Below are 16,627 nucleotides of genomic sequence, written 5' to 3' on the forward strand. Positions count from 1 at the left end.
AAACTGACCTGCCATTATGATTCTCCAGGTCATTACGAGTTCATAGACACCAAACATGTCTAGGTTCTCTTTCATCTAAGTGGTGAAAAAAAAACCCAAACTTTGCTAAAAAAAAAATTGTCATTTTCCGATACCCGTAGCCTCTCCATTTTTCATGATCTCAGGTTGGCTTATTTTTTGCATGCCGAGCTGACGTTTTTAATGATACCATTTTGGTGAAGACACAATCTTTTAATCGACCATTATTGCATTTTAATGCAATGTCGCGGCGACCACAAAAACGGCAATTGACAACTATAGAGGTCTGCAGGAGACCTTGAGTTGTCATGCCGACACACAGGTGACCCGCGATCACATGACGTGGGTCACTGGTGTGCGTATTTTCAGCGCAATTGCAGGAAGCGCCGTTTAAATGCCGCTGTCAGCGTTTGACAGCGACATTTAACTAGTTAATAGCAGCGGGTGGATCGCGATTCCACCCGCGGCTATTGTGGGCACATGTCAGCTTTTCAAAAAGGCAAATCATCAGGTAGCAATGCATGACTCCACAAATGCTGGTAAATGACCCAGCGTAAAAGAACTGCAGGAACATCTGCTGCGGAGGAATAGAACCTTTCACAATGGAAAATATGAAATGCAACATAGAATTCTTGACACGTTACTTTCTTTATTTAAAAATGCTGGGTAGAATTTTGAAGTCTCTGGAATTCTGGAAGACAAATATTCCTAAATTACACATATTTAAATCCTACATTACAGTAAAATCCATATGAGGCACCATGGAAGCTACATTGTAGAAGTAGAGCTGAAGCTACATCCATCCAGCCCCATATCACATTACAGAGAAAGAAAATGTACCTGTACGAAGCAGAAATCGCCTTATTCTGTACACTGTGCTACTACTGAGTTCAATCTCCCATCACTCCCTGCTTGCTCAGTGCTTATCTATATGGATAGGAGAGTGTAGCAGAACGATGAGCGCAGCTCTGGAGAATAATGCAGGATGTAACGCAGGAACAGCACAGGATAAGTAATGTAATGTATGTACACAGTGACTCCACCAGCAGAATAGTGAGTGCAGCTCTGGAGTATAATACAGGATGTAACTCAGGATCAGTCCAGGATAAGTAATGTAATGTATGTACACAGTGACCCACCAGCAGAATAGTGAGTGCAGCTCTGGAGTATAATACAGGATGTAACTCAGGATCAGTCCAGGATCAGTATTGTAATGTATGTACACAGTGACTCCACCAGTAGAATAGTGAGTGCAGCTCTGGGGTATAATGCAGGATGTAACTCAGGATCAGTCCAGGATCAGTAATGTATGTACACAGTGACTCCACCAGCAGAATAGTGAGTGCAGCTCTGGAGTATAATACAGGATGTAACTCAGGATCAGTAATGTATGTACACAGTGACTCCACCAGCAGAATAGTGAGTGCAGCTCTGGAGTATAATACAGGATGTAACTCAGGATCAGTACAGGATAAGTAATGTAATGTATGTACACAGCGATTCCACCAGCAGAACAGTGAGTGCAGCTCTGGAGTATAATGCAGGATGTAACTCAAGATCAGTACAGGATAAGTAATGTAATGTATGAACACAGTAACTGCACCAGCAGAATAGTGAGTGCAGCTCTGGAGTATAATGCAGGATGTAACACAGGAACAGCACAGGAATGTAATGTATGTACACAGTGATTGCATCAGCAGAATAGTGAATGCAGCTCTGGAGTATAATACAGGATGTAACTCAGGATCAGTCCAGGATCAGTATTGTATGTACACAGTGACTCCACCAGCAGAATAGAGAGTGCAGCTATGGAGTATAATACAGGATGTAACTCAGGATCAGTACAGGATAAGTAATGTAATGCATGTACACAGTGATGGCACCAGCAGAATAGTGGGTGCAGCTCTGGAGTATAATACAGGATGTAACTCAGGATCAGTACAGGATAAGTAATGTAATGTATGTACACAGTGACTCAACCAGCAGAATAGTGAGTGCAGCTCTGGAGTATAATACAGGGTGTAACTCAGGATCAGTACAGGATAAGTAATGCAATGTATGTACACAGTGATTGCACCAGCAGAATAGTGAATGCAGCTCTGGAGTATAATACAGGATGTAACTCAGGATCAGTCCAGGATCAGTATTGTATGTACATAGTGACTCCACCAGCAGAATAGTGAGTGCAGCTCTGGAGTATAATACAGGATGTAACTCAGGATCAGTGCAGGACAAGTAATGTAATGTATGTACACAGTGACTCCACCAGCAGAATAGCGAGCACAGCTCTGGGGTATAATACAAGATGTAACTCTGGATCAGTACAGGATAAGTAATGTATATACACAGTGACTCCACCAACAGAATAGTGAGTGCAGCTCTGGAGTATAATACAGGATGTAACTCAGGATCAGTGCAGGACAAGTAATGTAATGTACAGTATGTACACAGTGACTCCACCAGCAGAATAGTGAGCACAGCTCTGGGGTATAATACAAGATGTAACTCAGGATCAGTAATGCAATGCATGAATACAAGGGACCCAGCTAGCAGAATAATGATCATAGCTCTGAAGTATAATATACAGCATTACTTATGATCATTACAGGATAATTAATAAATAATATAAAATGTACATGTAAAATAGTGAGTTCTGGGGTGTTTCAGTAAAATGATTCCAGTACGGTAATAGTATTTACATCACTAATGTTTATATTTCCTACATTCAAACGACCAACAAAATCCTTTATAATTTTAATCTCTTAAAAAAAAAAATATTGATATTCCTAGAATAAGTTAGCTCAGTGATTGTTCAAGGATTTATTGTCTTGCAGAGCACCTTTGTTTTTTATGTTTACAAAAATATATTGAGGCGAATTCAAGCTTATCCATAATTTAAAATAATTACCTCTACTCTACATCTACAGTATCTAAAATATATTATTTATGAATTGTGTGTAAAACATTCCAATAGGTCTGTTTATCAAAGTCCCATATAAGAAATGTCCTCAAAAAAAAAAAAACTCCTTGGGAAAGGAACATCACAGGTCATGACAAATTATGTAAAAAAAAAACAAAACACAGTGTTCGCTAGAGGGCAGTGCAGACCTTGCAAACGCTACCAAAGCAGATAAATATGGGCATAAAAGTATAGGGGTTTTTAAAGGGTCGATATTGACTTTTAGGATTGCTGCTTCCAATATATGACAATAGAGTTCTTGTCCTCTTCCTCTCTATTTCCACAGGGTTTTTTATGACACTGCCACACTCCAGAGGAACTTGTAATAATTACAGCAATAATTAAATAGACTGCGCTGGTATAACCTGGGTATATTCTGTAGATAATTATATATGTACACCTGGTATAAGTTATACATCTTCTGTACATAGTGATATGGAGCATGCTGGTATAACCTGGGTATAGTCTGTATATAATTATATATGTACAGCTGGTATAAGTTATACATCTTCTGTATATAGTGATATGGAGCATGCTGGTATAACCTGGGTATATTCTGTATATAATTATATATGTACAGCTGGTATAAGTTATACATCTTCTGTATATAGTGATATGGAGCATGCTGGTATAACCTGGGTATATTCTGTATATAATTATATATGTACACCTGGTATAAGTTATACATCTTCCGTATATAGTGATATGGAGCATGCTGGTATAACCTGGGTATAGTCTGTATATAATTATATATGTACAGATGGTATAAGTTATATATCTTCTGTATATAGTGATATGGAGCATGCTGGTATAACCTGGGTATATTCTGTATATAATTATATATGTACAGCTGGTATAAGTTATACATCTTCTGTATATAGCGATATGGAGCATGCTGGTATAACCTGGGTATATTCTCTATATAGTTATATATGTACAGCTGGTATGTTATACATCTTCTGTATATAGTGATATGGAGCATGCTGGTATAACCTGGGTATCTCCTGTATATAATTATATATGTACAGCTGGTATAAGTTATACATCTTCTGTATATAGTGATATGGAGCATGCTGGTATAACCTGGGTATATCCTGTATATAATTATATATTTGCAGCTAGTATAAGTTATACATCTTCTGTATATAGTGATATGGAGCATGCTGGTATAACCTGGGTATCTCCTGTATATAATTATATATGTACAGCTGGTATAAGTTATACATCTTCTGCATATAGTGATATGGAGCATGCTGGTATAACCTGGGCATCTCCTGTATATAATTATATATGTACAGCTGGTATAAGTTATACATCTTCTGTATATAGTGATATGGAGCATGCTGGTATAACCTGGGCATCTGGTATAAATATATGGGTGATGCTGGGGCAAATGTAATATTTGTGCAATATATACAAGTGCTTCTCACAAAATTAGAATATCATCGAAAAGTTAATTTATTTCAGTTCTTAAATACAATAAGTGAAACTCATATATTATATAGAGTCATTACAGAGTGATCTATTTCAAGTGTTTATTTCTGTTAATGTTGATGATTATGGCTTACAGCCAATGAAAAACCCCAAAGACATTATCTCAGTAAATTAGAATAATTAGCAAAAACCACCCGTAAAGCCTTCCTAAGCATTTAAAAAGGTCCCTTAGTCTGTTTCAGTAGGTTCCACAATCATGGGCAAGACTGCTGACTTGACAAATGTCCAGAAGGCAGTCATTGACACTCTCCACAAGGAAAGTAAATTTTGCATTTGATTTGGAAATCAAGGTCCCAGAGTCTGGAGGAAGAGTGGAGAGACCACAATCCAAGCTGCTTGAGGTCCTAGAGTCTGGAGGAAGAGTGGAGAGACAGACAGTCCAAGCTGCTTGAGGTCTAGTGTGAAGTTTCCACAATCAGTAATGATTTGGGGAGCCATGTCATCTGCTGGTGTAGGTCCACTGCGTTTTATCAAGACCAAAGTCAGCGCAGCCGTCTACCAGGAAATTTTAGAGCCCTTCATGCTTCCCTCTTATGACAGGCTTTTTGGAGATGGAAATTTCATTCTCCAGCAGGACTTGGCACCTGTCCACACTGCCAAAAGTACCAATACCTGGTGTAAAAACAACAGTATCACTGTGCCTGATTGGCTGCAAACTCACCTGACCTTAACCCCATAGAGATTCTATGGAGTATTGTAAAGAGGAAGATGAGAGACACCAGACCCAACAATGCAGAGGAGCTGAAGGCTGCTATCAAAGCAACCTGGGCTTCCATAACACCTCAGCATTGCCACAGGAGCCCTGACCAAGTATTGAGTGCATTTACTGAACATACATTTCAGTAGGCCAACATTTCAGAATTTAAAATCATTTTTTCAAGCTGGTGTCATAAAGTTATTTTATTTTATTTCACAGAGATAATGACTTTTGGGTTTTCATTGGTTGTAAACCATAATCATCAACATTAACAGAAATAAACACGTGAAATAGATCACTCTGTCTGTAATGACTCTATATACCGTATTTTTCTAACTATAACACGCAATTCTTTCCCCCAAAATTTTGGGGGAAAATGTGGTTGCGTCTTATAGTCGGAATATACTTACAAATGCTGCGGCAGCGGTGCTCTGTGCGGCGGCAGCGCTCTGTGCTGGGGTGGTGGCGGCTCTCTGTGCTGCATGGGGGGGCTCCGCCGGCATTTTGTCCAGGAAAATGGCTGCTGGGGGCAGCGCATGCTCAGATTCAGATCTCGGCACTGAGATCTCGTCCCGTGATTGTCCCGTTGCCGAGATCTGAATCTGAGCATGCGCTGCCCCCAGCAGCCATTTTCCCGGAGGCCACTGCATCGCAGCAATGGAGCTGCAGGGGCCTCTGGGCTTTGACAAAATGCTAGCAGAGCCCCCTACACGGCACAGAGTGCCGCCGCCGCAGCGCAGATCACCACTGCCGCGCCAGCCTGGGATGGGATTTCCTGGAGGTCAACGCACCAGTCTTGATCACCGAGCGACCCCTGTGACCACTCCTGCACCTGTATCGATTCCCCTCCCGCGGTAAGCTGAATTCAGACTGTAAGACGGACCCCCATTTTACACATTTTTTCTTCTTGAAAATTTGGGGTGCGTCTTATAGTCCGAAAAATATGGCGATATATGAGTTTCAATTTTTGTGTTGAAGAACTGACATAAATTAACTTTTTGATGATATTCTAATTTTGTGAGAAGCACGTATATGTACAGCCCTGCACAGAAAAGAACACAAACGTGCTGATTTCTCCCCTGCGGAGTCTTCTCCTGTAAAACTAGCCATTTCTGCTCAATTGTTGGCATTAAATCACTCCTTGTATCTATTGTCTTCCCTCTCATAACTCTTCCTTTTAGCCAATCACTATGATGTAACCTGCTCCCTCCAATCCCTGCCTGTCCTCTGTGTAGCTGCAGAGCAGTAAAGTCTCTGCCCATTGGGAGTTAGATCTTCACTACTCTAAGTCTGTGTCAGTGCACGATACCATTAATATGAGCAGACATGATTTCTTAACAGTGCTCCGTAACCTGACCACTACCAAAGTATTAGGACTTGATAAACAGACCGACTTGATTTGTGCTATTATATGAAGCTGAGGTACGCAGCGGAGCCTTAGCTCATCCTCGGCTTTACTGTTCATTATTTATGGTGCCATCACTGGTGTAGCTAACCACAGGCTGTAAGGATACAAACGGTTCGCTCAGTTTTTGCTCTTCCTTTAACGAGGCGACCTGGTCTGAGATGGAGGAGAAGGCCAGCTGGTCGTGCTCGACTATGTTCTCCTGATCCTCATCTTTCTTCTTCTTCACGTAGAACAATTTACGGAACATTTTCAGCTCCTGAAGTTCACAATATGTCTCAATGACCACCAGCATCGAAATGAGACCCAGCAACAGGTATACTGTGAGGATAAAAAAAGAGACAGGTATATTAATATAGATAATGATTTATTAAAGGTTTGGGACCCCTATTTTGAAGATAGGTGTGAGATGGGACCTGCATCTTTCAAGGCATTTATCATGTATCTTTTATATAACTTAAGTGCAGAATTTGGAAATTTTGGAAATTATTACTCCATAAAAGCAATTTTTTTTTTAAATTATTTTGTTACTTTTATTCTATTCTTCTACTTTTTAGTTTAATAGTTCTAAAATAAAAAGCTTGGTTGTTTTTTAACCTTACGCTTAAATACCTTACTATTTCCCAAATCTCTACTCTCCGGCACTTTCTGGCTCTCATCCAAAGGTTAAAAACATCTATAAACCTATTATTTCTCACAGCTGAAGGTTTGTCATAGTGGAACCTGCCAACATGAAAATCCGCTAACTACCAGCATCATGGTATAGAGCAGAAGATGCCATGTGGGATTATTTGTAGTTTTGTTGGAAAAGATTCAGCGCAATGCATTACACTGGTCAACAGCATTTTTGGTGCCAAAGATATTTCATCGAATTTAGGGTATTTTTGGGGTGCTGATTCTGAATATGTCATCAGTTTTGCCAGATTGGCTCAAGTTTTTGAGATTTTTGGTATCTTATTTATAGCACTTGTTGGTAAATGCGACGCATCATCTCATTAATTTCTTTGGATTAGTACTTGAACTGAGCAGTTCTCAATATAGTTTTGTGTTAATTAGTGTTCTAAAAGTTTGTTCATAGCTTGATTTTTGCACTAACTTTATGTTGTTGTCTGTTTTCCAGTGAAAAGCATGACCTCATCAAGAAGAAGTTGTCTTAACGATCCAGACTCATTCTGTTACATTTGTGGTGAATACACACTGCCAAAACATAGAAGAAACATAACAGACTTCGTAAAAAAAGTGTATTTTGCCTATTTTGGGGTTATGCTTGGGGACCAAGACAAGTTTTGGGCACCACACATAGTGTGCAAAGCATGTATCGAATTATTACGAAAATGGAGCAAAGGACAAAGAAAAAGCTTCAAATTTGGTGTTCCAATGGTGTGGAGAGAGCCAAAAAATCATCATGATGACTGTTATTTATGGTAAACACAGGTACAGGCACATCTTCACAATGAGGGACAGGCCTTCTTGCAGATTCCATGTTACTCCCATTTTCGTTTCTTATGCTTATTGAATCCTTGCACTTGCACTGCACAGAAATAACAGTCATCATGATGATTTTTTGGCTCTCTCCACACCATTGGAACACCAAATTTGAAGCTTTTTCTTTGTCCTTTGCTCCATTTTCGTAATAATTCGATACATGCTTTGCACACTATGTGTGGTGCCCAAAACTTGTCTTGGTCCCCAAGCATAACCCCAAAATAGGCAAAATACACTTTTTTTACGAAGTCTGTTATGTTTCTTCTATGTTTTGGCAGTGTATATTCACCACAAATGTAACAGAATGAGTCTGGATCGTTAAGACAACTTCTTCATGATGAGTTCATGCTTTTCACTGGAAAACAGACAACAACATAAAGTTAGTGCAAAAATCAAGCTATGAACAAACTTTTAGAACACTAATTAACACAAAACTATATTGAGAACTGCTCAGTTCAAGTACTAATCCAAAGAAATTAATGAGATGATGCGTCGCATTTACCAACAAGTGCTATAAATAAGATACCAAAAATCTCAAAAACTTGAGCCAATCTGGCAAAACTGATGACATATTCAGAATCAGCACCCCAAAAATACCCCAAATTCATTAAAATATTTTGGACACCAGAAAAAAAATTTTTTTTCGTTGACCTGTGTTATTGATTAAAATCCCTGGCCTTTGTATGCCTTGGAGTCCAGTGGGCGCTCTCATCTAATGATTGACAGTCTTTATGACTGTGCTTACAAAGTAAACCCCCCATACACCTTACACTAATATCAGCCAAACGTTGGGTTCGGCCGACAGTCTAATGTTTATGGGGGCCCCGGACTATTGGTTATTGAGGGAGTTAATGATCTGACAGGTCCAATTTCAGACTGCTGATCCCTTTGTTCTCTAGGAGATGAGACGTCGCCAGAGATATCTGGCAGAGGCTCTTTCATGGGGAACACAGGAGAGTGCGACTAAGCAAGCGCTCCAGTCTTGAGAGCTAGCTACCAGCTGACAGCCATCTAATTTGTATGGTGGGGGGTTTCTTTAGTTGTCAGTCAGTGATTAGGGCCGCCCACATGACTTTTAGGCATTAAAAGAGCTGAGATTAGTATTAGTGATGAGCGAACGTGCCGGGATAAGGTGTTATCGGAACATGCTTGAGTGCTAACAAAGTGACTTTGGCGTGCTCAAAAACTATGTTTGAGTCCTCGCAGTTGCATGTCTTGCAGCTGTTTAACAGTCGCAACACATGAAGGGATTTTCTAACAAACAGGTAATCCCTGCCTATGTTGTGGCTTTCAAACAGCCGCGGTGGCTCAACCATATTTTTCAAGCACACCGAAGACACTCGGTTAGCACGCGAGCATGCTCAGATAACACCTTATCCCAGCACGTTCGCTTGTCACTAGTCATAAGTTATACTGATTTTCTTTCTGCCAAGGTTTATATAAACCTGCTCAGGCTTTCCTACCCAATATAATGCTTCCAGTTGATTAAACATGATTTCATGGTGACAATTCCCTTTAAAGTTGTATCTACATAGTAACATAGTTATTAAGGTTGAAGGAAGACTTTAAGTCCATCTAGTTCAACCCATATCCTATCCTAACCTGCCCTAACATGTTGATCCAGAGGAAGGCAAAAAAAACCCATGTGGCAAACAGTAAGCTTCACATTGGGGAAAAAATTCCTTCCCGACTCCACATACGGCAATCAGACTAGCTCCCTGGATCAACGCAATATTAAGGAAACTAGTGTACAGTTGTGGCCAAAAGTATTGACACCCCTGCAATGCTGTCAGATAATACTCAGTTTCTTCCTGAAAATGATTGCAAACACAAATTCTTTGGTATTATTATCTTCATTTAATTTGTCTTAAATGAAAAAACTGATACAGCACAAAAAGAGGACTTGAAAGTCCACCAATAATATAAAACAGCAAAAAGAGCAAAGAGGTTTACCCGTACAGGCCTCCAGACAAATGCACTATCAGGATGCAGTGGACCCATATAATTAAGATGACAACACAGAAAAGAACACAGTCCCTACAGTCAAACATGGTGGAGGTTCCCTGAAGTTTTGGGGTTGCTTTGCTGCCTCTGGCACTGGACTGCTTGACCGGGTGCATGGCATTATGAAGTCAGAAGACTACCAACAAATTTTGCAGCATAATGTAGGGCCCAGTGTGAGAAAGCTGGGTCTCCCTCAGAGGTCATGGGTCTTCCAGCAGGACAATGACCCAAAACACACTTCTGAAAGCACTAGAAAATGGTTTGAGAGAAAGCACTGGAGACTTCTAAGGTGGCCAGCAATGAGTCCAGACCTGAATCCTATAGAACACCTGTGGAGAGATCTAAAAATGGCAGTTTGGAGAAGGCACCCTTCAAATATCAGGGACCTGGAGCAGTTTGCCAAAGAAGAATGGTCTAAAATTCCAGCAGAGCATTGTAAGAAACTCACTGATGGTTACCAGAAGCGGTTGGTCGCAGTTATTTTGGCTAAAGGTTGTGCAGCCAAGTATTAGGCTGAGGGTGCCAATACTTTTGTCTGGCACATTTTTGGAGTTTTGTGTGAAATAATCAATGTTTTGCTTTTTGCTTCATTCTCTTTTGTGTTTTTTTCATTTAAGACAAATTATATGAAGATAATAATACCAAAGAATTTGTGTTTGCAATCATTTTCAGGAAGAAACTGAGTATTATCTGACAGAATTGCAGGGGTGTCAATATTTTTGGCCACAACTGTATATACCCTGCAATATTATAATTTTTCAAGAAAAGCATCCAGTCCCTTCTTAAGGGAATCACTCATTACAACATCATATGGCAGAGAGTTCCATAGTCTCACTGCTCTTACAGTAAAGAATCCGCGTCTGTGAGTATGTAGTCCTAGTCTAGACAATCCTCTGTGAGCTAAACAGATTGCAGTCCAGACTGATGCATTGTAACATCTCTGATACATTGTAGGAAACCCGGCAAATACATCTGCACATAGCATCTGATATATTTATCTTAGAGAGGATTTGCAAGGCTGGATCCATTGTATCAACTCTGAAAGTCCTTTAAGGCTGTGTTCACATGTAGCATTTTTTTCGCGGATATGCCAAAAAATCCGCTCAAAAAACGCTTAAAATAAGCTTCCCAGTCATTTCTATGCATTTTGCACTTTTTGTGCATAGTGATGCGTTTTTTTACCGCGAAAAAAACCGCTTCGCGGTAAAAAACGCAGCATGCTCATTAATTTCGCGGAAAATTCCGCATTTCTAGCTATTTTGTAGGTGTCTGGAAATGCACGGAAAAAAACTGCATAACAAATGCACAGAAAACGCGCGGAAAAAAACGCGTGTTTTCTGGGAAGGGAGTCCGGTTTTTATGCAGACATTTTTGCATACGTGTGCACATAGCCTAAGGTTACAATTCACAGAGAGCAAATCTTGAGCATGGCGATGACACAAAGGATAGAACTGCAGGATAATTTCTACGTTTCAGTTACATAATAACGTCGGAGGAGAAGCTTTCACATGTGACTACATTTATTAAGTGTGTATAATGCTCTAAGAAAGCTAGAGTGGAAAACTGAAGGGAAATATATATATATATATATAGCTACTGCTCATCAGAATAGATGAGAAATAATAAGAATAGATAAGCCCTGGCGCTCATGTCCTTCATAACACGGACATTCACAGCATTGGACTGACTCAGAGCCTTTATATACAGTATATATATATATATATATATATATATATAGTGAGCAAGCTCTAATCTTGGCAAAGATCATTTTGCAGGGAGGCGGAGGAGGTGAGCTGTAACCATCATCTCTTTGTTATCTACTATATTTAGAAGTGTTACCGTTCATCCTAACCATGTCCGTGAAGATAATGAGACTGCTGAAAGTAATGTACGGAACAGAAAGTAGGAGTCTAATATTACAGTGTGGAAATTAAAGGCTTTCTGCCCTTTTTTATGTAAAATGGTGATATAGACAATTTTTAATCCAAATCTGATTTTCTTTTTCATTTTCTGATGAACATTCGAATCAAGAGTGAACCTGACTTGCTTCCCCCACTGGGTAAAATAACGCCCTGCCAACTGGGATGCTCTTTTTCTATTTATTCCATGCATATATAGATTGTTTGTCAGTAAATACGGCCGTGCCTGCAAGGTAAAATCAAGATTAGCACATGTCAGTCGAGGATATGCGTAATACTTAGCCACCCCATGAAAAGGATTCTTCAGTGTAGCATAAGTTAAAGGGGTGGTCCGAAGGCAAAGCATTTTCCTCATCTATTTAGTCCCATAATCTAAGCTATATTCTGATATACTTGCTTTAAAAATTCCCTATCATTCCCTAACGACACTATCTACTTTTGTATTTTTTTTCTCTACTTCCTGTATGATGATAATCCATTCAGTATCCTCAGTGCATGCTGGGATACTCAAACAAAGCTTCGTCAGGGGGCAGAGGCTGCAGTCACTGTCACAGCCCCTGCCCCCTCCCTGACACTAAGCGTCCTTAGGGGCTCTTGTAAGAGCAGTGGACTGTGCTATTGTGTTCCTGCCCCTGAAGTCACCAATCAGGGTATAACATAGTGTGAACAAGGTTATGTGTCTTTTATGTATATGGTAATGTGCAACACATAAGCCCAGGTTGCTTTGATAGCAGCCTTCAGCTCATCTTCATTGTTGGGTCTGGTGTCTCTCATCTTCCTCTTGACAATACTCCATAGATCTTCTATGGGGTTAAGGTCAGGCGAGTTTGCTGCCAATCAAGCACAGTGATACTGTTGTTTTTACACCAGGTATTGGTACTTTTGGCAGTGTGGACAGGTGCCAAGTCCGGCTGGAGAATGACATTTCCATCTCCAAAAAGCTTGTCGTCAGAGGGAAGCATGAAGTGCTCTAAAATTTCCTGGTAGATGTCAGCGCTGACTTTGGTCTTGATAAAACACAGTGGACCTACACCAGCAGATGACATGGCTCCCCAAACCATCACTGATTGTGGAAACCTCACACTAGACCTTGGAAATAGAGGTCCCAGAGTTTGGAGGAAGAGTGGAGAGACCACACAGTCCAAGCTGCTTGAGGTCTAGTGTGAAGTTTCCACAATCAGTGATGGTTTTGGGAGCGCTATATAATGTATTGACTCTATATAATATGAGTTTCACTTTTTGTATTGAAGAACTGAAATAAATTAAATTTTTGATGATATTCTAATTTTGTGAACTGCACCTGTATGGGTAATATATTTTATGTATAGAGTGTGTTTCAGGAATAGTCTATAGTGTAAAGATAAATGGCATAATACCTAAGTAAGGTTTGGGACTAGCCCATAGTGGGAGAGACAAACCCCAGTAAAAAGGGACTGCTTCCTGATAGGAATCAGGTAGGGAAGTACAGTAACCAAGGTCAAATTCAAGTGCAGTGGGCTGCTAGGGCCAACAAGTACCTATTGTTTGCGAGAGTGGGAGGCCTTACTGGAATCCCTTACGGACATTCCTGCAATGTCCGGAACTCAAGGCTCAATAGAGGTACTATGGAGAGTGCCTTATCCTCTGGCGTACAGGGGATTATGGACATGGAACTGCATGAAGGGAAGGTAGCGGAATCCTAGGTGGTCTGCGGGACTGGGTGGGAGATCTCTGGGGCTGACAGAGCCAGTAAATGTACAGATAGTGGAGGAGGAATGGATAGTAATGCTGAAAATGTACTGTAATAAAGAAACAAGAAGAAGTGTTGTGCCCGATACTGCGTGTTACAATCTGATGAACTTGAACTGTCCAGTAAACTTTTGTTTGTTAAAACGAACTTAGTGTCCCCTGAATTATGTGTGTGGCGGCTCCTGAGATGGAGGAAGATGGAGCCCTGGAGACAGCGGAGGCCTGCGGCCTAAATTTGAGTGTAATGCACCCCGTGTCTTTCAGCACATTGGGACTGAGACACGATTGGGCGGTAGCCGTGGTCGAGCTGCGGCTTCATAACGCCCTGGCACTTTACACTCTATCCCTGAGTGTCTCCCAATGTACCAGAGTGGTGTCACTATAGCCAGCGTTCAGGACGACTAGTGCCGCCGCCCCCCGTGGGTGACGTGACTAGTCTCTGCTGGGTATAGTGACACTAAGCTGACAGCAGACCGGATGCCGCGATCATCTCACAGGGTTCTGGGAGAGACCCTGCACAAGGGAGACATTCAGGGACAGAGCAGGGACCAGCTGCTGAAACGAATTGGAATGGACATCTGTCATCAGACTCTCTCAGTAGTGCAGCCTCAGGCTCCGGGCCTGTGTCTTCATTGTTTTAGACCTAAGTATTGAAGTAATATTGCTGAAAAACAATATGTGCATATATGTGTTTCCAACGATATTTATTGCCTATCCACAGGAAAGGTGATGAATGTCTGTTTGCTGGGGGGCTCCACCTCTGGTACTCTCCTTAATCACTGGAATAGGGGTCTCATGTCCATTGTCATTCTGCAGCCCCATTGAGGACTTTAGAAGATGTACGGTGTCGCTTCATTCAATATCTATGGCAAATTCCAGGACAGCCGAGTACAGATTTATAAAAGCAGAAAACAACCTGTAAAGTGATTTCTCAACAGACGGCTCTATTGTTTGCTACTTACACAACACTTAAGAATCAAAACCGCCACCTAAAGGTGCTGTCACACTTAGCGATGTACCAGCGATCCCGACCACAATATGACGCGGTCAGGATCGCTGGTGCATCGCTAGGTGGTCGCTAGTGAGCTGCCACACAGGCAGATCTCACCAGCGACATCGCAGGGGTCGGGGGTCGCTACTTACCTGTCAGACGCGGCGATCCTGCGTCCTCCTGCCAGTCACCACGCGTCGCTCGTCGGCGCCACAGGAAGCCCAGCAGGAAGCTGACAACGAGAAATGATCCAGGACCTTCTCGCGCGATCAGCGATAATCAGGGGGGGAGTCGGTCGGAGGTAAGTATCACATGCCCTGCGGTTTTTCACCTCCACAATGGAGGAGATGGTAAACCGCAGCGGAATCCGCAGAAAAGAAGTGACATGTCATTTCTTTCTGCGGATTTGAAACCGCAGCAAAACCGCACGGAAAATTCCGCACCATGTCCACTGCGGTTTCCATTTTACATAGAGTAAGATGGTACTGTACAACACAGCAGAACTGCTGCGGACCCGCACGGACAGAAACGCTGTGGATCCGCAGCAAAATCCGCAGCGTGTGCACACACCCTAAGGACTCGGACTCGTGCTGATGGCCATATTATCAGTACGAGTGTGATCTGTCAAAACATCAGAGTGCACCAGTGTTATTCTATGGGGCCGTGTAAACATCTAATTTTTTTTCTTTAGTCTGTCCAAGGAATAAAATAGCAGCATGCCTGAGTTTGATCTCCTATTCAGTTCACACTTGACCATGCAAGTCAATGAGTGTGTGGAAACCATTGGACTGCACTCGGATGACCTCTGAATGCAGTCCAATTTCTGCACACTGACAGAATAGAGGAGATGGATACCTTTTGTTCACCATCTTTTCCTTACAGTGTCTCTGATCATAGTGTGCTACGGATCACACTATGATCACACTGAGCTCAAACCCTGACTAAGCTCTGACCAGAGTGTCAGCTGTATAATCGGCCCTATTCTCTCAGATGAAAGAATCTATGGCCGTCTGCAAGAGCCATAAGTGTTCAACTTTTAGGAGGGAGGAGCACCAATAATATTTAAAGGGTTTAAGGTTTCCAGTTTTAGAAAACCCATGTCATCAGCAGAGTCCCTGAGCTCACAAATTGGTTGCCTACCTGTCGACACGACATCAGCGCTGCAGACCTGTCGACATGACATCGGCGCTGCAGACCTGTCGACATGACATCGGCGCTGCAGACCTGTCGACATGACATCGGCGCTGCAGACCTGTCGACATGACATCGGCGCTGCAGACCTGTCGACATGACATCGGCGCTTCAGACCTGTCGACATGACATCGGCGCTGCAGACCTGTCGACATGACATCGGCGCCGCAGACCTGTCGACATGACATCGGCGCTGCAGACCTGTCGACATGACATCGGCGCTGCAGACCTGTCGACATGACATCGGCGCTGCAGACCTGTCGACATGACATCGGCGCTGCAGACCTGTCGACATGACATCGGCGCTGCAGACCTGTCGACATGACATCGGCGCTGCAGACCTGTCGACATGACATCGGCGCTGCAGACCTGTCGACATGACATCGGCGCTGCAGACCTGTCGACATGACATCGGCGCTGCAGACCTGTCGACATGACATCAGCGCTGCAGACAGTAACAGAAACAGGGAGCAGCAGCGAAGACTCAGGGACGGTGAGTAAACCACAGTTTGTTTGTTTTTTTAAAACATCTCATTCAGAGGTCTAATTTTTTCACGTACGAGAAAATCAAACCAATTATTCTGATAAGATTCTGATCAGAGCTTGATCAGAGTGTGGTCCGAGTGTCATCTGTTTTTCCCATATGCGGAGAAATTGAAAAGAAAGTTTCTCCACCTTCTTTCTGACAATTGGTGAAATTCGGACCACACTTGGATGTCCTCTGAGTTCAATCTGA

At 41.9% G+C, this 16,627-nt stretch overlaps 1 protein-coding gene across 1 annotated transcript in view; it reads right to left on the reverse strand.

Moving 5' to 3' along the window:
* Positions 1-647: 647 nt before the first annotated feature.
* Positions 648-16,627, reverse strand: part of KCNK1 (potassium two pore domain channel subfamily K member 1) — a 45,460-nt gene continuing 29,480 nt past the window's right edge. Inside the window, exon 3 of the mRNA XM_073580685.1 lies at positions 648-6,894. Within this exon, the coding sequence (XP_073436786.1) occupies positions 6,623-6,894 (272 nt within the window). The 3' untranslated portion in view covers positions 648-6,622. The remainder of the gene's footprint in view (positions 6,895-16,627) is intronic.

This window comes from Dendrobates tinctorius, unplaced genomic scaffold, assembly GCF_039654945.1.
Source record: "Dendrobates tinctorius isolate UK_male_01 unplaced genomic scaffold, ASM3965494v1 ptg000065l, whole genome shotgun sequence".
In the NCBI taxonomy this organism is placed as follows: Eukaryota; Metazoa; Chordata; class Amphibia; order Anura; family Dendrobatidae; genus Dendrobates; species Dendrobates tinctorius.